The sequence below is a fragment of the Pimephales promelas genome, chromosome 17 (genome assembly GCF_988280905.1).
Source record: "Pimephales promelas chromosome 17, fPimPro1.hap1.1, whole genome shotgun sequence".
Taxonomy (NCBI): domain Eukaryota; kingdom Metazoa; phylum Chordata; class Actinopteri; order Cypriniformes; family Leuciscidae; genus Pimephales; species Pimephales promelas.
In genome coordinates this window covers 7,974,382-7,998,598 of record NC_142785.1, presented here as the reverse complement: position 1 = coordinate 7,998,598, position 24,217 = coordinate 7,974,382, and the positions used below count along the sequence as shown (strand labels likewise).

At 36.1% G+C, this 24,217-nt stretch overlaps 2 protein-coding genes across 6 annotated transcripts; both read left to right on the top strand.

Moving 5' to 3' along the window:
• The first annotated feature begins 355 nt into the window (after positions 1-355).
• Positions 356-9,785, top strand: pms2 (PMS1 homolog 2, mismatch repair system component). 2 transcript variants are annotated; one of them, XM_039688114.2, is made up of 15 exons: positions 356-634; positions 1,753-1,892; positions 1,975-2,061; positions 3,310-3,412; positions 3,563-3,746; positions 3,825-3,992; positions 4,142-4,239; positions 4,375-4,474; positions 4,579-4,663; positions 7,308-7,460; positions 7,542-8,370; positions 8,735-8,902; positions 8,990-9,090; positions 9,171-9,340; positions 9,517-9,785. In XM_039688114.2, the coding sequence occupies exons 1-15, from the start codon at positions 621-623 to the stop codon at positions 9,658-9,660; spliced, it is 2,544 nt and encodes an 847-aa protein (XP_039544048.2). In that variant the 5' UTR covers positions 356-620; the 3' UTR covers positions 9,661-9,785. The 2 variants fall into 2 exon arrangements, with proteins under 2 accessions (XP_039544048.2, XP_088977985.1); XM_089121859.1 differs by having other exon boundaries at positions 1,733-1,892.
• A 1,192-nt stretch (positions 9,786-10,977) lies between these two features.
• Positions 10,978-24,188, top strand: rsph10b (radial spoke head 10 homolog B). 4 transcript variants are annotated; one of them, XM_089121856.1, is made up of 18 exons: positions 10,978-11,328; positions 11,403-11,478; positions 12,458-12,526; positions 12,658-12,831; positions 12,920-13,005; positions 13,105-13,225; positions 13,334-13,510; positions 13,583-13,703; positions 20,281-20,405; positions 20,489-20,678; positions 21,230-21,323; positions 21,400-21,479; positions 21,598-21,743; positions 21,814-21,933; positions 22,026-22,169; positions 23,305-23,359; positions 23,750-23,891; positions 23,970-24,188. In XM_089121856.1, the coding sequence occupies exons 1-18, from the start codon at positions 11,012-11,014 to the stop codon at positions 24,034-24,036; spliced, it is 2,304 nt and encodes a 767-aa protein (XP_088977982.1). In that variant the 5' UTR covers positions 10,978-11,011; the 3' UTR covers positions 24,037-24,188. The 4 variants fall into 4 exon arrangements, with proteins under 4 accessions (XP_088977982.1, XP_039544160.2, XP_088977984.1 ...); XM_039688226.2 differs by having other exon boundaries at positions 10,979-11,328; positions 21,826-21,933; XM_089121858.1 differs by lacking the exons at positions 12,458-12,526; positions 12,658-12,831; positions 12,920-13,005 and having other exon boundaries at positions 11,237-11,328.
• The last annotated feature ends 29 nt before the right edge of the window (positions 24,189-24,217 follow it).

Here is a 24,217-nt window from a genome sequence, read left to right as displayed (position 1 = left end):
TTGAACTTTGCACACAGTCCCTACCCAGACAACCACGTGCAGGATGATGAAATGTTTCAAAATAAAACGTTAAAATTGGTACTTTGCTTTTGTTACAATTTACAAAGCATCGCAATGACACATCAATAAAATTAACTGATTATTACGAGAAATTGAGAATATCAGTCAGTCAGCTGTTTTGTAAGTTGGTTTCCACAGGAAAATGCATTAGGTTAACGATTAACTTGGGATAACAAAGTAATAAAAAAGAAAGATGGTCATATACGGTACAAATTTGTACAGTAGCATTGACAGTAGGAAACACCTGATCACGTCACGGACGCAAAACGTGGTAAACTGATGTTTTGCGTCACGACGCAGGCGGGAACGTAACGTACGTATTCAGACTGCAGCGTAGAGCGACGCAGTAATGCGCGCGTGCGTTTATTTGTATATTAGATAGTTTGCAGTTTATCATAGCTTTTTTTTCTTGACGAATGATTGGTTTTTCACACTGAGCAATGAAAACACATTCAATTCCTGCTTCTTGTTTTTTCTGCATACCGCAGGGAGCAAAAGCTATCAAAATAGCCACAATGCAAAGTTAAGTGTCTGACCATACTGTTAGCACGACAGAAAGGATGACAGATTCGTGGTAAGTTTTTAAAGCTTTGCATATCGCGTTTCCAATAGATTTCTACACTATAACAACGAGAAATAACATTAGACTAGACAAGTGTGATTATCTGCTATCAGGGTTGGGCAAAGATGCATCAAAATATATTTTACAATAAAATACCAAATACCTTAATTTTAAGTGCACAAAATACAGCAGTCACATGTATCAAAATAACTACTGTATTTGTGTATTTTAAAAATACTAAAAAGTAATTGGAGCATGAAATTTCAATTTCTAAACCTACCATCAGTTGGCCAATGGATATATCCCTTCACCATTACACTGACTTAGTTGATCAAACAATGTTTGACACCAACAGCTTTAATCTGACATATGCAACCAGTTAACAGATAAAAATGTACAAATCGGTGATCTCCTAGAAGATTAGTTTTTAAAATAACCAACAGTTTGCCAATGACATAACTGTATCTTTATTTAGTTTGGTAACGAAGGGCCTATTTTGCATCAGCAATGACAACTATAGCACCTGTATTTATAGCAATTTTTTACAACTTAACATAGGGTGAAAGTAGCAAGCTATCATCTGTGGGGCTGCTGCTTGGTATAGGCCTACTCGTTTTCAAGAACATTATGTAAATTGGTAAACTATTTATAGAACACTACTACTAAAACGAACAGCAAAACTTAACATGAACTGTTAAAAAGTATTGCAATTTATGCAAAAAAAATAAAAATGGAAAACTGGCAGCCTGCACGTTTCTTACCTTAACCACCATCTTCCATATGGATCAATTTTCTGTTCTGATCTCAACATGTCTGGGCGAACTATTGATTAGCCACCAATCAGAGGCCGCGTTTTTATGATGTCATCATGTAGACTTCCAAAATATTTTAAAACTACAAAAATACAGAACATTGAATAAAAAAAAAATTATTAAAAAAAATATTCCATTTTCATCAACCCTGTCAAATACAAATGACAAAATCTTATTTTATATTTGAAATACATGTATCATAAATACTTCCCATTCTCTGTTTGCTATACTGGAAACACTTTATTACTACATTATTGTACAGTACTGTACTAGTGTTTCATGCTGTTTGCTCTCATAGTCTGTATTTTAAAATCCTAGCATGGATTCTGCTGGAGCCATAAAGGCAATAGACAAACAGTCTGTGCATCAGATCTGCTCTGGACAGGTGGTGCTGAGTCTGGCCACAGCTGTGAAGGAGCTGGTGGAGAACAGCATTGATGCTGGTGCCACTAATGTTGGTGAGCTCAAGGGATGACAGCACAAGGAAACGTTGCGCTTGAGATAATGCTACATTTGGTCAATTGTTTTGTTTTCATGCAGATGTCAAGCTAAAAGACAGTGGAATAGAGTTGGTGGAAGTGTCAGACAATGGAAAGGGTGTAGAGGAGCACAACTTTGAGGGACTAAGTAAGTTCCCTTTTTCTGAACATTGGACATAACAGAGTCTGGCATGCATACACTACCGGTCAAAAGTTTATATAAATTAAGATGTTTCCTTTTTTATAGCTGTATAATACAATTATATATATACTAAATGTGACCGTAAAGACATTTCTAGTGTTAGATATTAATATTTTTTAGGGCTGTTAAACGATTAATCGCATCCAAAATAAAAGTTTGTGTTTACATAATATATGTGGGTGCACTGTGTATAATTATTTTATTTATATATATATATATATATATATATATATATTAGGGCTGTGCAAAAATTAATTGCGATTAATCGCATCCAAAATAAAAGTCTATGTTTACATAATATATTTGTGTGTGCTGTATATAATTATTTTGTATATATAAATACACACACACATGCATGTATATATTTAAGAAAATGTGTTATTCATATATGAAATATTTATATTTATATAATATAGATTTTATATATATATATATATATATATATATATATATATATACAGAATATAAGCGCAAATAATTCTTTAATATATACAAAATAATTATATACAGCACACACAAATATATTATGTAAACACAGACTTTTATTTTGGATGCAATTAATCGCAATTAATTTTTCCCCAGCCCTAATATATATATATATAAATACACACACATGCTTCTATATATTTAAGAAATATTTTCATGTATATACTGTGTAGATTTATATATAATTTATATTATATATATAAATATTTTATATATAAATAATATTTTTTCTTAAATATACATGCATGTGTGTGTATTTTTTTGTATGTATGTGTGTATATATATATATATATATATATATATATATATATATATATACAAAATAATTATACACAGTGCACCCACATATACAGTATTATGTAAACACAAACTTTTATTTTAGATGCGATTAATCGTTTGACAGCCCTAATATTTTGAAATAAATGCTATGCTAAAAGTAAAAATATTGAAGCAGCACAACGGTTTCGAACATTGATAATAAGAAATGTTTCTTGAGCACAAAATCAGCATATTAGAAGGATTTCTGAACAATCATGTGACACCGAAGACTGGAGTAATGATGCGGAAAGCTTTCCATCACAGGAATACATTACATTTTAAAATGTATTACATTTTTAATAGTAATAATATTTAACTTCTTTTAAAAACATTTTTAAGTCTTAATGATTATTACAGAAGTACCTATCTGTGTCTTCTCCCCATCTGCAGCTTTAAAGCATCATACCTCTAAATTAAGAGATTTTTCCGACCTGATACACGTGGAGACGTTTGGGTTCCGCGGTGAAGCTCTCAGCTCACTTTGTGCTCTTAGGTAACACTTTACTTTGTACGTGTCTTCTTAATTCCTACAGTATAAGCATTACATAATGCCTGATGATAGCGCAATGATGATCTCACAATACTGATATGTGTTATTAAACTCTCGAGTGCTTCCTTAATATATGCTGTTCAATATCCACAGTGATCTTAGTGTCGTGACCTGTCATGAGAGCGCTCAGATCGGAGCTCGGCTGGTGTATGACCACAATGGGCGTCTCACCGAGCGCGTGCCGCATCCCCGTCAGCACGGCACTACCGTCACTCTTCAGAAGCTCTTCTCCACATTACCTGTTCGACACAAGGAGTTCCAGCGCAACATCAAAAAGGTCTGCTGGGATATATATGGGTACATGGGTTTGTAATTGTATCCGTGTTTGGGAAGGAATTAAATAGTTTCTTCACAGGATTATTCCAAGATGATTTTCGTCTTGCAATCCTACTGCATCATCTCCACTGGTGTGCGTATTACATGCACTAACCAGATGGGACAAGGCAAGCGCACCACAGTACTGTGCACCAGTGGCAGTAACAGCATGAGAGACAACATTGGAGCTGTGTTTGGACCTAAACAGGTGAGAATAACCTATTTTCTAGTGTATATTTTAAACCAAAATTGACCAACATAACTCACAATCATATTATTCCAACATAGTACCTGCATTACTGTGTGTCCCTGTTGTTCGAGTGTAACATACTATGTCACATTTTTATTTGTCCTCAGCTACAAAGTTTGATTCCCTTTCAACAAATATCTCCCAATGAATCAATTAAGGAAGACTATGGTCTCTGCGGGGTAGATGTTCCAAAAGACCTTTTCATGTAAGTTATTCTGTGTAAACATATTCATTTGTGAGTCTATCTACAGTTCGATGCAAATCGGGTAATGAAAACCATATTATAACTTGGATATTCCTGTGTATTAAGTAATGTTTAATGTTTATTGTTGCATTTTAGCATCGAAGGGTTTGTGTCACGAGGGGATCATGGTGTTGGTCGAAGTGCTACTGACAGACAGTTCTTCTTTATCAATAAAAGGCCCTGTGATCCAGTAAAGGTGTGGTCATTTTATATAAGTATTATTGTGTTTATAATGTAATTAAATTATATGGAATAAGTATGATTTGTTCATATTTTTTATTTTTTTTTTTATATTTGCAGGTCTCCAAGCTTGTGAATGAGGTTTATCACATGTACAATCGGCATCAATACCCATTTGTCGCTCTGAACATCACTGTCGCGTCAGGTAAGGCTTAAATTAAGAAATTAAATTAGTGTACTGTATATATACTGTATATGAGTGTATACTCTACTGTTCAAACGTTTGGGGTATCAGGTATCAAAGGTATTAGCTATTTAAAGAAATGAATATTTTATTCAGCAAGAGGAATTACTTTTTAAATGTCTTTACTGTCACTTTTGACAGGTCTTGCAAAAAATTCAGTTTTAAATAAAAATTGTTTGCTGTAGAAAAATTGTTGTTCTACACTTTCTCTTCATCAAAGAATCACATTAATACTAAAAAGAAATGTTTCTCGAGCACCAAATCAGCATATAAGAATGATTTCTGGATTGTGTGACACTGAAGACTGGGGCTATTCAGCTATTATGAAAATTCAGCCATGCGATCATGGAAATAATGACATTTTATTAATATAGAATATATAATATATATATATATATATATATAAACAATTTACTGTATTTATGTACTTTTGAAAATATTTAAATAGTCATTTAGAAACCTTTAAACGGTAGTTTATATAATACAAAGTATGTAGAATATAAATGCTTAAAGTAGTAGTTCACTTTTAAAAAAACTTTTGCTGATAATTTACTCACCCCCATGCCATCCAAGATGTCCATGTCATTCTTTCTTCAGTCGAAAAGAAATTAAGGTTTTTGATGAAAACATTCCAGGATTTTTCTCCATATAATGCACTTTACTGGGAACCAAACGGTTCAAGGTCCAAAAGATAGTTTCAGTGCAAACTGCAAACTGTTCAAAGGGCTTTAAACAATTCCAGGCGATGAATAAGGGTCTTATCAAGCGAAAGGATCGCTTATATAAAAAAAGTTTACGTTTTATAAGCTCAAATGGTTGCTTTGCTCTGTTCTGTGATGTGCGTTGTTGACTCTCCTGTTTGAACTCGTTCATCCAAATGAACAAATCTTTTTTTTAATGAACGAAGTGAACGAATTGACTCCAAAAAAGATTCGTTCGTTTTGATGAACGAGTTCGAACAGGAGAGTCAAGAACGCGCATCACAGAACAGAGCAGGGCAACCATTTGAGCTTATAAAACTTAAAGGGCACCTATTATGCCCCTTTCTACAAGATGTAATATTTGTCTCGGGTGTCCCCAGAATGTATTTGTGAAGTTTCAGCTCAAAATATACCCCATAGTTATTTTATTATAACCATTTGAAAATTTAATTTTGGGGCCGGCTTAAAAATGAGCTGTTTCGGGGACTATACCACCTTAAGTGCAAATTAGCTGCATATCCCCGCCCTGCCTTTGAATGAGGGCGTCACTTGATACCTATGGCAGTCGGTCTAAGCAGAAGGGGAGAGTGAGACGCGCTGTTTTGAATGTCAGCGTACGTTTGAATCGGAATATATAAATAGTACGAAGAGACTCCGGCAGAATAAACATAAATGAGAATGGACCAGTACGTCTCGTTATGGTTATTTGATACATTTATGTACTTTAGAGTTGTAATCGCGTCCGGATGTGCAACACTCAGACACACACAAACATTGCTGGTGCAATATTTTTAAACTACATACACATTCTGTGATAAAGTTTGCTTACGTACAAGCGAAATTACATTTATGCGAGGGACTTGTTGCGTCATGTTTACTTGTCATACAGGTGCTTCTGTGGCAAATGTGAGAAGATGGCTAACTTACAGAACAACAACATATATGCAGTTTTTAATACAATATCTTTAAAAAAATATATATTTATAAATGTGTGGTTACACACTATACAAACAAGGTTTAAATTATATAGCCTACACAGACATCCTACGACGACAACAACTTTAGACGCATTTGTTGTTGAATTGGCTGACATTGACTGAAAAGACTATTTGCTTAAAAATCATAAAATACACTTACTGTTACTGGATGTGACGGTGGATTGCAAACAGTAGACGACGATCCACAGTTAAGGATTAACTTTTAAGCCACAACAACAGGATCAACCCACGACAGAACATTTATGTTTCCAAGAGACATTACCGGCTGTCGTTGAAACAATGGAGGATGTGTGTACAGATCACCGAGGGCGGGGTCTATGCCACAACCACACTGTCAATCAAACCCCTTTCTCACTTTCTACGTCACAAAGAGCTGGATCTCAGAACAGCTCGTTCTGAGACAGTGCATATGATTTATTGAGATTGTAAAAAAACCACTGGGTGGATTTTTATCATTCTAGGGTGGTTTTGCTCACACACTGCCAACACACATTTATGTTCAAACACCATGTAAAAGTGAATTTTCCATAATAGGTGCCCTTTAAACTTTGTTTTTTGTTTTTTAAATATGCGATCGTTTTGCTAGATAAGACCCTTATTCATCGTCTGAAATAGTTTAAAGCCCTTTGAACAGTTTGCACTGAAACTGTCTTTTGGACCTTGAACCATTTGGTTACCAATAAAGTGCATTATATGGAGAAAAATCCTGGAATGTTTTCATCAAAAACCTTAATTTCTTTTCGACTGAAGAAAGAAAGTGATGGACATCTTGGATGACATGGGGGTGAGTAAATTATCAGCAAAAGTTTTTTTTTTTTTTTTTTTAAAAAGTGAACTACTCCTTTAATGAAGTATTTTTAAACTTCTCATTCAATCCTATGTTTTGATTCTTGTTTTTTACTTTAGACTGTGTCGACGTGAATGTCACTCCAGACAAACGTCAAATCCTTCTACAAGAGGAAAAACTCTTGCTGGCCATTTTAAAAAGCTCACTCATTGCTATGTTTGAGATTGGTGTCAATAAAATAAGTCTCAATCACATCTCTCCAGCAATTACAGGTAAGTACTTAAGAACTTTTAGGACAGCTCATGTGTTGTCTTGAAGTGTCATCATTATATATGTTGATGTTGCTCTTGAAGGCCTAGGAAGACCAACTAAGACCAGCACTGGTACAGAAGATTGTGAAACAGTTTCAGCCTCTGAAGCTCTTCCAGATGAAGGGCCAACAAAGACTTCCATCAATCTAGCAGGACTTAAACAAGCATTTTCAAACCATCAGGTTCCAGGAATTGGGTCAAAGCAGTCTAGTCATAAAGCTGTTTGTGCTGATCCTTCTCAAAAGAAGATGTTTTCCTTTGTGAGCTGCTCTAAAAAAGTTACCGACACAAGGCCACCTTTAAAATCCTCTCCAAGTTTTGCGGCTGTTACTTCCATTAAATCGACTGTTTCTTTAGCTAAATATAAAAACACCTTTGATAGTGATGCTGATGATTCTGTGGCTGCAAACCAAAGTTCTGCAAAAGATGATGCAGAGATTCTACATGAAAACAAGTCAGTTTTACACCCCATTATAAATGAAACGGATGTTAAAGCTGAGGCCATTGATGAACCTGTAAATGAGAAGTCCTGGAGTCATGAACCTTTGGTGCCAGAGACAAAGTCAGAACAACACCAGGAAAGAATCTCCAGTCCTGAAGCTAAAAGAGCTAGATGGGAAGATGAACCTCCACCATGTTTGGTGGACTCCAAAATCAAGAATTCCTCCCAGCAATTAGATTCACGTGTCAGCATACAGAAGAAAACTGTGCTTTTGCAGTTTTCTCTACAGGAACTTTCTAAAAGGATACAGAGAATGCAGGCTAAGAAGACAGAGAACAATGATCAAGAGCCAAAATATAGACGGTTCAGGGCGAAGATTAACCCTGGAGAAAACCATAGTGCTGAGGACGAGCTCAAGAAAGAAATAAGGTTAGACCGATCTTTTTAGTTTGAGCTCTTAAAGAGATAGTCCTTCTATCATCATTTTCTTTCCCTCATGTTGTTCCAAACATGTATGACTCACTTTCATCTGTTGAACATGAATTTATTTATTTTTAAGGAATGTTACTCTCCCCATCCACCCCCCCCCCCACCCCGCCACAATGGAAGTCAACTGGAACCAAAAAAATTTTTCAAAATATGTTCTGCAGAAGAAAGAAATACATACTGTTGTTTGTAACAACCTGAGGATGAGTAAATTATGAAAGAATTTTTATTTTTGGGTTGACTATCCCTTTGAAGTACTGCAAATGAGTTTATATTCCATTTACAAGGTTTCGACATTTCTTTACAGCAAAGATTCGTTCAAGGAAATGGAAATCATTGGTCAGTTCAACCTGGGTTTTATAATCACCAAGCTGAAATCTGACCTTTTCATAATCGACCAGCATGCCACAGATGAAAAGTACAATTTTGAGATGCTCCAACAGAATACGGTCTTAAAGGGACAGAGGCTCATAGTGTAAGTCACAATCCGCACAGAGAAGTGGAACTGGTATGGATGGTATTTATTTTAAAGCTAACTTTTATTTTCTTTCTCCATATGCAGTCCACAAAATCTCCACCTCCCAGCAATCAGTGAAACGGTGCTCATGGAAAACCTTGAAATCTTTAGAAAGAATGGATTTGACTTCCTCATTGATGAGGATGGTGGGTTATCTATTGTAATAGATTTCAGGATTGTATCTGGTACATATTCCTTCAAATTGATGTGGGGTGTTGTTTATCAGCTCAGGTTATGGAGAGGGTGAAGCTGGTGTCTCTACCTACAAGTAAGAATTGGACTTTTGGCCCAAGTGACATTGAAGAACTCATCTTCATGCTTAGCGATAGTCCAGGAATCATGTGTCGACCTTCTCGAGTTAGGCAAATGTTTGCATCCAGGGCTTGTCGCAAATCGGTGAGGGCAGCTAACCTTTCTTCCTGTCAGAAATATTTTCCATATAATCCACCTGTATGAACCCAAATAAAAACCTGTAAAGGAAGATCATAGTCTGTGATTGAGCCATTGCATATTTGTGTTCTTTTTGGTAAGTTTTTATATGAATAGTGTGTTCTGTTTTCCTGTTTACACAGGTGATGGTTGGCACTGCCCTCAACATCAGTGAAATGAAGAAACTTGTGCTTCACATGGGTGAAATTGAACAGCCCTGGAATTGTCCACACGGTAGACCCACCATGAGACACCTTGCTAATCTGGATATGGTTTCTCCCGACTGAAACACGTTTATTTTTGCTGAGTTTTCATGTGAATTTTCTTTTGACTGTCAAACATTGTTTTAATTAAGGATTTTATTTTATTATTTGTATTTTTTATAATAAAGTATCGTTCTCATGTTTTTAAATGTGTTTGAGCTCCTAATTCTTTATCTAACTGTAATGTGAAACATAAGGTATTTTGAGAAATATATTATTGATTTGTTTATCCGTATGCTGGAAGTCAGTGGCCTCCAAAAATATTTGGTTAACAGTTTTTTTTATTTTTTTTATTTAAGTTATTTTGTAATACTTATAAGGTCTCATTTGTTAACATTGGTTAATGCATTAACTAACATAAACTGACAATGAGCAATACATTTAGCTGTGTCTGAAACCGCTCACTCGTTCACTCATTCACTAATCCCTATATAGTGTATGGCATTTGAGTGCACTATATCTGCAAGGAGTGAACGAGATGAAGTGAGTGAATTCGGACGCTGACGTTTACACTGTGCGTCGGAGAGTTGGAGCTGTCGCAGAAAAGGCTTCGTCACGCGTACTGATAAAACTCCTTTTAACTTACATTACCTACTTTATAAAATAATATTAAAAACAATGACAATCATAATGACTTTATTTTGTAATTATACCTCTGTGCCAGCTTTGTAGTTTCATCGACTGAAATTGTACATTAACTCTCACGTTCACAGATGACGTGTCGTCGAGCGCCCTCCGGCGACCGTTATTGTGTTTAAAACGACGATTAACGGATATTTTTCAAATCCTCCACTGGATGTAATGTAATCTCTGGTTTAAACTTGCTCGCGCCGAACTTTCATGCGCGCTCAGTTCTCTCCGCATTGGATTGTGGGAAATAGGGCTTCAGCGAGTGTACATCGAATGTACACTCGAATTCAGAGAGGATTGTGGGTAAAAGTAGTGAATAAATGTAGGGAATGATGTCGTTCACTCAGAATTCCAGTGATGGCCGACACCCGATATAGTGCACTATATAGTGGATAGGGAGCGATTTCAGACACAGCTTTTGTTACAGTATTTATTAATGTTAGTTTAAAATATACAGTACATTGTTCATGTCAGTTCAGTTAACTAATGTTAATTTAATAATATATTAGTAAATGTTGAAATTAAAATTAATACATGCTGTAGAAGTATTGTTCATTCTTGTAAAGTGTTACTGTAATTTTTTGCTGAGCTTGGACAGATGACTTTCAAAAATTAACTACTGTGAGAAATATTATTTGGAGTCTTAAAAAATGTGATTATTAGGTCCCTAGACCCTCTAATATTTTGTTTGACCCTTCTAACTTGCCGTATTGTAACATTGCTAAGCAACATAAACCGTGTTTCTATGTACACTGCAAAGGGGTGTTTGCTAGTTGGTGAACAAGCGAATAATTCCGACTCTCTACCGGCGATGGCTAAAGAACAAAAGATAAGTTCTAACAGATCTACGCCAGAACCAACGTTAAGTAAAGTGTTAGGACAGTCCTCCGCGTCCAGTTTAGTTTCGGAGTCCGTCACAGAGCCTGACGAGGGACAAGACTCCTCGAGCTCTGCTGTGTGTTCCTCCTCTGCAGTGTATCGACACACGAACGAGCATCGACCAAATAATGAACATGATCAGTGCCGTAAAGTTCCCATTCTTCACCATATAATCGTGGAAAGGTTAGAAATTTTTACGAAATGATAAAACTCAGCTTGGGTGACAAAAAAAGACAAATATCTGTTTTTCCCCTTAGATATGAGGGTGATAAGTGTGGAGAAATGTTTCATGGAGAAGGTGTCGCATATTTTCAAGGTGGCCACGTTTACAAGGTGAGTTTTGAACGAAAATTTATGGGTTTTCTTTTCAACCTTAATTTAGATGTAAATCTAATTGAAATGTACTAAAATTGTAGCTATTAAGGACATTGCTAACATTACTACTGTACATTATTTCTTACCTTGTTATATTTTAAAAAGAAAAATATGAATGTTGGAGGAAAGAAAAATAAATTCAATATTTTTGATCACAAAACTGATGCCCTGCCCTGAAATAACTTCGGAGTAGACCACAGATTCTGCTTGAAAAAACCTTTAAGGGATAGTTCACTTTGAAATTAATTTTTGATATGTTTTATCATATGATATGTTTATATGTTTATATCTTACCTCAAGGTGCATCCAAGATGTAGGTGTGTTTGTTTCAGCAGTATTTTCAATTTTAATATTCTTAGGTCAAACCGTTCATGTCTATCAGTCATATAATGGAGGTCTATGGGGTCCACTTCAAAGAGCATGCACAGAGAAGTCCAAATTAAACATGATTCAATGACTCGTAAATGTAAGCACACATTGATGGCCTAAGACACGAAACGAGTGGTTTGTGTGAGAAAACGAACAGTATATCGTTTTTACCTCTTGTAGCCACAGCCACGAAGCGCCCGCGCCCTCAGATTAATGTGGTTACAAGACGTAAAAATCTATATAAAACTGTTCGTTTTCTCACACAAACCGGTCATTTCGTGTCTTAGGCCATCAATGTGTATTTACATTGATGACTCGAGTCATTGAATCATGTTTAATTTGGACTTCTCTATTCATGCTCTTTAAGGTGGACCCCATAGACCTCCATTATATGACTGATAGACACCAACGGTTTGACCTAAAAATATCAAAATTGAAACTACAGTGGACGCAAAGACACCTACATCTTGGATGCCCTTGGTAAGCTAAAACATATCAAAAATTAATTTCAAAGTGAACAATCCCTTTAAATTACCAATCATTATTTTTACCATTTTGCATTCATTAGGGTAGTTTTTCACATGGGTTGATGCATGGTTCTGGTGAATATATCTGGTCAGACGGTTTAAAGTATCAGGTATGTAAAGAGTTCATGGAAGTAAATAATTTACATGAAGATTTAGATTAGCTAGGATTAGATAAATCACATAATACTTTTGATTGGAGCCATTAATTATTCATAGCGAAATGAACTATTGCATTTGGCAGGGTAATTTCAAATTAAATGTTCCCATGGGACATGGGACTTACACCTGGCTAGATGGCAGCACTTATGAGGGGGAGTTACACCAAGGTGTCCGTCATGGTGTCGGAGTGTTCAAATGTTTCAAAACCTCTACTGTGTACAGAGGTCAGTGGCATCTGGGCAAAAGACAAGGGCAGGTATGTGCATACACACATCTGTTGTCTCAACTTTCCTTACGAGCATTTAATAATATATATCTTGACTGGTGTCCTGTGATGGTGACAGGGGGTAATGTATTATAACCAAGCATCCACATCATGGTACAAAGGAGAATGGGTGAACAACTGCAGGGAGGGCTGGGGGAAGCGGTGGTGTGTGATAGTAATAATTTCTTTATAAATATTTATTTATTTTCTTTCTAAATTTATATTTGGAAAAAAATATATCAAATCGATTTGTTTCCCATTAAGTTACCCATCTGGCAATGTGTATGAAGGACAATGGAGGAACAATGTCCGACATGGAGAAGGAACAATGAGATGGGTTCAGTTGGATCAGCAATACAGTGGACAGTGGTTAAATGGCATCCAGGTCTGTCATTTACTAACTTTGCCCTTATTTTTAGCGTCATTCCCTACATTATGATTTTCTATTAATTTTGTACTGAAAATCTTAGTAGAAGTTTCTTTCTTAATGTAGGATGGAAAAGGAACGCACACATGGTTCTGTAAAAGAGTCCCATTCTCTCAGTACCCTCGAATGAACGAGTACACGGGTGAATTCGTTCAAGGGATGCGTCATGGTCAAGGGCAGTTCTTATATGCCAGTGGGGCTGTGTATAGTGGAGAGTGGAAACATGACAAAAAACATGGACAGGTAAACCACCTTTCAAACTATGGAGATGTGAGATGGTTGTGTGATTCCAACACTGCAGATGGTCTTTTGCAGGGGAAATACACTTTTGAAAATGGACGGGTATATGAAGGGGAGTTCAATAACGACTGCATTACTGAATTTCCTGCCTTCACTCCTGGCCTGAGTGGGATTACGACTCCTTTTCCAGACGAGAGTAAAGTATATTCATGACCAGAATTAAATCTCTCTGGAATACTTGATTCTGATGATTCAATTTAATATTAGTTAATGTAGTTAAACTATATAAATGTAGTTTACAACATAAATGTGTTTATATATACAGTATATACCATTTTTAGTTACTCTTGCCTTTTTATCAGCTCAAACCAGTCTGGCTATTCTCCTCCGACCTCTGACACCACACCGACAAGGCTTTTTCGCCTACAGAACTGCCACTCACCTGATATTTTATCTTTTTTTTCTGAGATTGAGTTTTTGCCATGTGATTGGCTGATAAGATATTTGCGTTAACGAGCAGTTGAACAGGTGTACCTAATAAAGTAGCCGGTGAGTGATTCAATGCAATGATTCAATCCCCATTACAAATCGAGTTTATTGGCTAAATGTACACTTTCAGCTGTTTGCAATGAACAAATCAAACAAAAGTAACCTAAATAGCTCAACACAACAAGTGTTTCAACCCCCGGAATAGAATCCCTCACAAAATCTGCAAAACAGTTGTTTTCTCAAGCACACCTGATGCAACTAATCAAGGGCTTTATAGGTGCACCAGGTGTGCTTGAGCTAGAACACATGAAATATCTGAACTGGCTAAAGGCGGGCCTACACTGTGTGATGTCTATGCGATTTCAGCAAGGTACCTACCAAGCGTGCCGCACAAGCCCTCAAAAGTGAAGCCAAAACGTCTCAATCGCCGCCCTGTGACCGGTCCTAGTATAGCTCATAACCCCCGCCTACCCATGTTATTCAATGGGACGCGAGAACAACTAAACAATGAAATTACACTTCACATATCCTTTTTCCAAAGATAGTTTCTGTCATTTACTGCAGTTTCTATCACGTTGATGTAATTTCAAGTGTTCGTTTTTAAAATAAGTTTGTTTTTAGTTAGTTATGTGATGATAAAAACGGTGCTCTGACATCATGATTGACAGCTGTGATTGACAGGTTCTCTGTGCGAGGTAGTCACTGAAGCACCAGCGGACTTTTTTTTAATAATGTTGATTATGTGGTTAGTAGTTGTATTTACCTTATTTTATCGAGGTTCTGCAATCAGCAGACATCATTGGAGAAGAACGAAGCAGGCAGAGGACACTTAATGAAAGTGCGGGGCGTGTCGCGTGTGCTTGCGTTTGATTCAGCGAGAATGAGGGCGCGGCCTTGATTTCGTGGCTTTACTTCCTGCTCACGACTGCGCATGACTGGTCCCAAAACACGCAAGTGCGCAGACTCAAGTTCCAAGATGTCAGCGTCATATCGAGACACTGGCGGCTTCAGTTCTCTCTGATGGAAAAGAGCGAAGGGGCGTCGCCCATCTTTTTTTACAGTCTATGGAACCTACTCACACTCAATGAGTAAATCGCATGGGATGCAAAGCCAAAGTTCAGGATTTATGTGCTCACACTATATACGGTCCGATCGTCGAGCTGTTACTTCACTGCTCACACTATATGTGTGAAATATCTGCGATAACCCCCTGGATTGCGCCTATACACGATATATATCCAGAGATATTGTCAAAACAAGCATCTGCTATCAATATCAAGATGATTTAAATTATTATTAGTATTATTCTATGATCATTATTAGGAGATGCCTATAGGCTAATTTTATTATTAAATTGATCCGCTATTATAATTAATTTGCCACACGATATTTTCACAGCACATAACCAACGTGCTGTGAGGATAATAAAATATTACATAATCTTACTCCTCATTAAAAATTGTCGATTTTTAATGAATTATTCGTCGATTACAATGAATTATAGGCATATTAAATAACTATTAACAGTCTATAATGTCCGAACATTGCAATAATTAATCATCAATGAAAAACAGGTTTATTTCAAAAACATTGTTTAACAAATTAATAAAAGAGGCTTTACATCGCAGGTGGCTTGGAATACGTGGGTAATATCCATTTTCTAGCTAGTTTGAACTACAGAACTTAATTATCTCCCTCTTTTCATTTATATTATGATTTTATGATTTTTCACGCAGGTGCAGTACGGAAAAAACACTGCGTTTAGGGCAATCGGTTTGTAGCTTTGCTTCAACTTTGCGATATAGACCATTTTGCAAGATGTAAACAACACTGGTCCAGAAGCACTTCCTGTTTCAGTTTGTAACTGTTTTCTTTATTTCACATGTAAAGAAAAAATCTTAAAGATGTTTGTTTAACTTTTTGATTCAGTTTTATATGTTCTGTTGGTTGTATTTTATCCCAGCTTTTATGTAGTGTTAAAAGGTTAGTTCACCCAAAAATGAAAATTCTGTCAGTATTTACTCACCTTCAGCGAGGCAAAATAAGGGACACCCATACACGAGATAAATAAATAATTAAATAAAAAAAAATTAAAAATGTGTCAAGTGTAAACCACGAGAACCACGAGAAAACATGAGATCAAGTATGTGAGCTTGCAACAGAAAACATTTTATATTATTATTTTACATTTTATCATTTTACCCTTATTTACTTATATAAACTCTTCTGTATCTGTTAGGGATTACAGAACCATTAATCATGTTTTTGACAATTCTGCATGGATTGTTTTTATTTACTAAAATTGATTTTGAAATTGTTGTGTAATTGTTTGTCTATTTTTTATTTAAATAATGTAGCACTTTTAAAACTTTCTTTTAATTGCCATAAAGTGTATATAACAGATAGGATCACAATTTAGTATGCATATATGATTAATATTTAATAATACAAATTATAATGTATTTATTAATCTGTTTAATAACATTAACAAATAGGTTACCTGTCTACCAAGCTCTGTATATTAATATTATATATTTATTTTCCAAAGAAAAAAACAAGAACAACAAAAAACAAAACAAAAAAAACATAGGCCTATACCTTTAAAAGCAAGGATTTGTCTGTCACGGTCATAGGTCACGGCATGCTGCTTTGAGTCGCATGTACTCATCATGGAAACAAAGACACTAAAATGCAACCACGGGCAAATTAATTACTCTACTTCTTGTGAAATTGATTTCATTATAATTAGGCTATTAGTATTATCCATAGCCTACTGTAAAATCCTTATTTGTTTATGTGTGGGTCTATGTAAAATTATGTCTGTTGATATGACTATTTGTATTATTGGTAAGAAAATCTATTTATTATTTATGTATTCAGACATAGGCTATTGTTAATTCTATAGTATAGCCTAAGGATGGAATTCTCTGGGTTTGTTAAGCAAGTTATTTTTCTCCACAACATTCAGATTTTTATTATTAAATATGTATTTAATATCACTCTCTTATTTCTTATTATAACTTGTTTAGGCTACTTATTGCCACTGACACTTTCCAGCGAAGTATTTGTTTCCTCACACTCTCGTCGTTACTTTTTCATACACTTTCGTTTCAGAGGTGGACGCAACTCTCTGCCAAAAGACCCGCCCTCTTCTGACTCTGATTGGCCCTGAACCTGATGGTGTTAAACAAACCAATCAAACCAACAATGGCAGCGCGTATTACCCAATCAAGGGTAGAATAGGACGCGTCTTCACAGAATGCGGGTGGCATGATTTGCATGGGATCATGCGTTCGGAAATACGGGACAAATCGCGTCCCGTATTGATTCAAAACGGGACGCGCTTTTTATTTCACAAATACGGGACGAATCCGTATTTTAAGGGACGGGTGGCAACCCTAACTCACCCTCATGTTGTTCCAAACCTCTATGTGTTTATTTGTGCTGCTGAACACAAAGGAAGATATTTGAAAGAATGTTTTAATCAAACCGATCTCATTCCCCATTGACTACCATAGTATGTATTTTTTCCTACTGTAGTCAATGGGGAATGAGATCTGTTTGATTAAAACATTCTTCCAAATATCTTCCTTTGTGTTAAGCAGAACAAATAAACACATAGAGGTTTGGACCAACATGAGGTTGAGTAAATACTGGCAGAATTTTCATTTTTGGGTGAACTAACCCTTTAAAAAACTGAAACAGGAAGTGGACCAGCTTTGGACCAGCTTTGTTTACATCTTGCAAAATGGTCTATAGTCATGAGGAGCGACCAAAATTTCTGACATGGCAGACATTTATCCGATTGTCGATCGTTAGAGGTTAATTACCTCTCGTTTCTCCCTGTACACTGCACGACAAACGACGCACGGCAAAGCTGAAAATCGGTCCGACGCAAAAAAGAGTCGCACGAATCAGAATTCGGGTCAAAATCGGACGAAAATCGCACAGTGTATGCCCGATATCAAGATATCACCACCCTTCACAAACAAGGAACATATAAAAAGAGAGTAAAGGAACTAAATGTTCCTAATGGAAGCATAGTTTGCAAGTTCAAAATGAAAGTAACAGTGGTTACACTTTCTGGATGGAGCAGAAAAAGCAACTATCAACAGCTGCAACCAGATTTATGAGTTCAGAAAAACCCTTTGACTGCAAAAGACCTGCAGCAAGACTTGATGGCAACAGACACTGAGGTTTCAGCTTGCACAGATAGGCGCGTACTACATGCCAGGCTAATGCCAGAACTCCAAGACATACACCACTTCTGACCCAAAAGCACAAGAAAAGTTGGTTCCAATTTGCTTAAATTGTTTTTTTTGTTTTTTTTTGCCCTATGGATCAGCGGTATGTCTGGAGAAAGAAGATGCATATGCTGAAAAGAACTGTCTATTGAGCATGGTGGGGCTCGGTGATGCTCTGCAGCTACTTTGCATCCTCTGGCACTGGTAAACTGTAGTGTGTGGAAGGCTAGATGGATTCATTGAAGTATGAGGAAATCCTAGGAGAAAACGTCATGCCGTCAGTGAAGAAGCTAAACCTTGGGCATCAGTGGACCTTCCACTAGGACAATGATCCCAAGCATACCTCAACTTCCACCAAGGCTTGGTTGCAGAAGAAGTCCTGGAAGATTCTACAGTGACCATCATCACAGTCACCTGACTTTAAGCCATAGAAAATCTCTGGTGGGATTTGAAGGCAGTTGCAGCACACAAACCCAAGAATATTACTGAACTGGAGGCCATTTCTCCAAAAGAGTCTCCAAAACAGCAAAGGGGTGTTCAACTGAATACTTAAGATGCTTACCAAAAAGGGGTTGAATTTGAGACTACATAAGTAATTAAAAGTTGCATTTTCAGTTGAATTTGTGAAAACCACTTGAAACTTTTGTTGTGTTGAGCTATTTCAATTACTTTTGTTTGATTTGTTCATTGCAAACAGCTGACAGGTGATTGGCATCACATTTTGCCAATACACACGATTTGCAAACGGTGTTGAATAACTTTGATTACAACTGTAAATTATATTATAATTATACAAGAAACTCCAAGATAGCTTACATTAAAAAATTAAATCATTCAATTCTTAAAATTCTTAAGTCATTCAATCAATTACAATAAAATCTAATCTATTAGCCAGTTGTATAATTTGACCTACTAACAAGATTAAATGAAGGTATGAAACAGAAAACCATGTTTATGTAAGCAAAGCATAAAAGTGTATCTAATCACACAAGCTATAGTGCTGGTTAATATCTAATTTGACATTTCCATCAAATGACCTGAAACACTCTCACATTGGCCATCCTCAGTGTTGATCCCTGAATAAAAAAAGGTTAACGGGTTACTTCACCCAAAAATGAAAATTCTGTCAGTATTTACTCACCCTCATGTTGTTCCAACCCCGTAAGACCTTCGTTCCTCTTCGGAACACAAATTAAGATATTTAAGATATTAAGATCACTCCTGCATACAGTCCATAGGCTTCTTGAGGGAATGACTTGCTGGCCTCGAAAAGTCATTAAAGGACATCGTTAAAATAGTCCAAGTGACTACAGGGGCTCAATCTTAAGTTTATCAAACGACGAGAACACTTTTTGTGCGCAAAAACAACAAAAATAACGACTTTATTTCAACTATTCGTTTATTTCTCCCTCTGCCTCGAGTCAGGTTACTAGTTTAATAGCGTAAGCTTCATTTATTGTACGTCACACGCATCACACACATGACCAGCGTCGGCCAATAGTGAGCCTACGTGTGACGTAGCTCTACGCAATCACACTATGTTAACTGACTACAGGCCCATAGAGAAGGAAGTGAATAGTTGAAATAAAAGTCGTTATTTTTGTTTGTTTTTGCGCACAAAAAGTGTTCTCGTCGCTTGATAAAGTTAAAATTGAGCCACTGTAGTCACTTGGACTATTTTAACGATGTCTTTGATGACTTTTCGATGCCAGCAAGTGTCATTCCCTCAAGAAGCCTATGTACTAGTATGCAGGAGCGAGCTTAATATCTTAAATATCTTAATTTGTGTTCCGAAGATGAACGAATGAACTCTAATGAACAATGAATGTCTATTTATGCATTTATGTGGCAGTAGCATGACAATGTACCTTAAACACTCGTTCTTAAAAAAGAATAAAAGAAAAAAGTTAACTTATTTGACCGTGTACTACTTTAAACACAGTTTACTTCATTTCATGTCCCTTACAGTATGTCAAGAGGTTTAAATTTGTTTTTGTGTTTTACTTATAGTGTTTCTAATAGTTTATCTCTGCTCATTAGATGATTCATCCAAAAGATCTTCACAGTCAAGCACAAACTCACCACTCGGATCTGACATGGTTTTGAACATCCATACTCTGTTAGACAGAGTCCCTGAGGACCACAGAGATCAAGAACTCAAACAGGTTTTTGGCCTTATATGAGATGAATCCAAAGGTAAATCCAGAGCCAAATTTGTGTAAGAATTATTTTATTTACATCTGTGCAGGTGGAGTTTGCAGTGCTGAGACACATTGGTTTGTTAAGGGAGATATATAGCTTCTACAGCAGCCTTGGACATGAGAAATCTCCAGACAAAATATTCCCCCTGACCTACCTGCAGTTCTCTCGATTTCTCATGGACTGTAAAGTTCACCAGCATGGACTCACACAAGCGCAAATAGATCATCTCTTCACTGGTAATGTCTTTAAAGGGATAGTTCACTTTGAAATTAATTTGTGATATGTTTTAGCTTACCTCAAGGGCATCCAAGATGTAGGTGTTTTTGTTTCCACAGTATTTTCAATTTTGATATTTTTAGGTCAAACCGTTCTTGTCTGTCAATCATATAATGGAGGTACATGGGGTCCACGTCAAAGAGTACTTGGACGTGACTGTGATTACAAGAGGTAAAAACTAAATAAAAAAGTTTGTTTTCTCACACAAACCGCTTGTTTCGTGTCTAAGGCCATCAATGTGTACTTACATTTACAAGCCATTAAACCATGTTTAATCTGGACTGTGCATGCTCTTTGAGGTGGACCCCAATGGTTTGACCTAAAAATATCAAAATTGAAAATACTGTGGAAACAAAGACACCTACATCTTGGATGCCCTTGAGGTAAGCTAAAACATATCAAGAAATAAGTTCAAAGTCAACTATTCCTCTAAGCATCATAATGGTTTGTGATGTTTTCTCTTTATATCAAATAAACTAATTTATTGCTTGTTGTCACTGTCTGAATCCAGATCTTTTTCATTCTCCTTTCACTGCCATTCTACCGAGAGAGTGCATCAGCTATATTATCATTGTTGCATATCATATTTGCCACGACGATATTGAGTGAGTGTTTCCCTACAATAATTGGATTTTTTATGTTCTTGAAAGTTTCCATCTAATCACAGATCACTTGTTACAGGTCCTCTAATAACATACTCGCGGCATGTTTTTCAAAGCTCATGAGGCAGAACATCATTCCCAATGCAAAGAATGTGAAAGGTAGAGAGATGCACATTACACCATGATTGTATTATTAAAAAAATATATTGAATGTCCCCCCGATGTGTTTTTTTAATTAAAAAAATTATTTTATTAAAAATGTATTTCTTTATTTTAGGCTCTCTGTTCTGCCACCCTGTCCATGCTTCAGTTGCATGTCACTACTCAGACAGATGCTGGGAAATTTACCAGGCCCTGTGTAAAGCAAATTCTGTCCAGCCTGCCCAAAGCTTGACTGCAAGGCAATTTGTCTGGTTGCTTAAGGTACCGAGCCTCTTACTTTCATCTAGTCTGAACTTACTAAGAATTATTCATATATAATTCTTATGTGTAGTCCTGTTCACAGGACCTCTGTCTATATGACAGCGAGCTAACCGTGTCCAAAGTGTTAGAGATCCTCTCTGTGGACAGTCCTGCAATTCATAATGGAATCTACAGCAACCTGGACCTGGAGGTCAGGAGCTGAACTGAGATGAGCTGGGTTTTTTATTTATTTATTTGGTTGATATTACTTTGATTTGATATGACAAATTAAATTGGTTGTAGATGAGTTTTCTAGAGTTCTTTGAGGCATTGTTGCGCTGTGCTGAGGTGAAAGGCCAGAGAATCCAAACTGATGTGGAGAGTCAGACTGACACAAGTCTTTGGGAAGACACCACGCAGAATATTACAGAGCCGAGTTCACTTCAGGTCTGTGCTGCCTCTCCTACTGTTTCAGATCAATGATTTATAGTTACATATTTTGAATTGGGTTGCTTTTTCCATTTTTCAACCCTCTGATGGTCTTCGTTTAGGAATCACATCCTGAGCCTTGCCGGTCAGAAGTGACCGGACACCTAAAAATGAAACTTCATCCCAGTAAAAACCAATGCAATTTATTTTTGTTCTATAATATTTATTCTTTTTAATTTAGTATTTTGAGACAATTTGATTGAGTTTATTAATATTTATGCAATATTTATGGTCTATTTTTGCCATGGAAAAAAATACATATTTTTTCTATATATATATTTTTTTCTTCTTCTAATCATTAATGCAGTATTTTAGTTTAATATAGAGTCTAGGCCTTCAGAAAAAAAAAAATGAAGAAAATTTGCACCATCTGGACCATGGTGTAACCACTAGATGGCATGTACAGCTCTCCATGGAGAGGCATGTGAATTCCCCAGCTGTTTATGAATACATTTACTTTTTTTTTTGGAAGATATATTTGAAACAATCTCAAAAACGATTTATTATTAAGTTTTAGATTTTTTTTTTTAGAAATAGTGATAAAAAAGTGTTAGTTTTTGCATTATAATTACAGCCAAACATTGGATTAGAAAGAGAAGCTTGTGTTGCCATAAGCAAATTTTATACCCATTTTTTTTTCTTTCAGAATTTGTATTAAAAATGCAATTCATTCAATTATAACACTTAATGTTGAATAATATATATTTTTAAATTGTGAAAAAAAAAAAAAAAAATTGATGAATTTTTTTGTTTTTGTCAATTTCCCATTCATTTCCTATGGGGGTCATTTTTGACCGAAGACCAAAATTGTGACTTAGCATACTCAAATCATGAACTCAATTTTTTTGTGCGTTCACATCCCTAATGCCAGAAATGTCACCAAGTATCATAACCTTCCGATGAAGCTGTGATTTTTAAATATTCTAAAGAGATTTTTTTGATAGAGGACCATCTGAGGGTTAAGAATGAAATTTCTGCCATTTTCTCTCATGTTGGCAGTGCAAAGTCTCTAGTATTACATTCCAGTGGATATTATCTGAAAGCTAACCAGACTGTCTCTATTAAGATGCTCTTATATTTTGAAATGTTTCAGTCATCCCTATCTGACGAGATGGAGCAAAGACAAAGTCCCGTGCTTGATTTCAAAGGTTTGACTTCACAAACGCAATTCAAAATGGAAAATGTGGTCAGTCCTTGTTACTATAACTGTGGTTCTCAACTAGGAGGCCTCAGCAAACTTCCAAAGTGGCTTTAAGGTGACTTAAAATAAGACAAAATAAAGATTAGGTTGTACTATTCTGGAGGATGTTTGAAACGCTGTATTGCTAGCACTTACATCATTGCCTTCTCTTGTATTCCTAATTTGAAAGTAAAAGCATATGCTACATGAATAAATGTAAATGTGCTTCCCACAGTCTTGGAAAACCATAAGAGGTAGCCTGATTTAAAAGTGTCACCTGGAAAATTCATGTAAATTAATAAAATCTTAGTTATGCCTCGGATTTATCCCTAATAATAGGCTAATTTCATATCCTCAGAAAAGGACTGGATGCAGAAAACACAGCAGTTTTTCACTCAGACCTTCTTCCCTGCATATGAGCACAGCGTGAAGCTGAAGGAGGAGAGACTCGAGCTGAGAGAAAAGAACAGAAATGCTCTTGCAGATGCTGACAAAGCAAGGTATTAAAAAAAAAATTCCCTAGATTCAAAGAAATGGTTTTTGAAGCCCATATTTTTATACTTTACAATTATTTTCAGACATACAGAACACCTGGAGGCTGAGGAGAGACAAGACGAAGATAAACACAGAGGTTCCAAACATTGATGTTTCCAAAAACATCCAGAACATTCTCCCATGACTCTGTGACCTCTATATCATCTGGCATTTCAAAACAGTCAGTCACCAGCGGGAATAAGAAGAAAAAGTACATTATTTTTTCCCCTTATGATTTTATTAAGGTAGGTTTAAAACAATTGTGACATTTGAAAGCCTTAATATTTTCTGA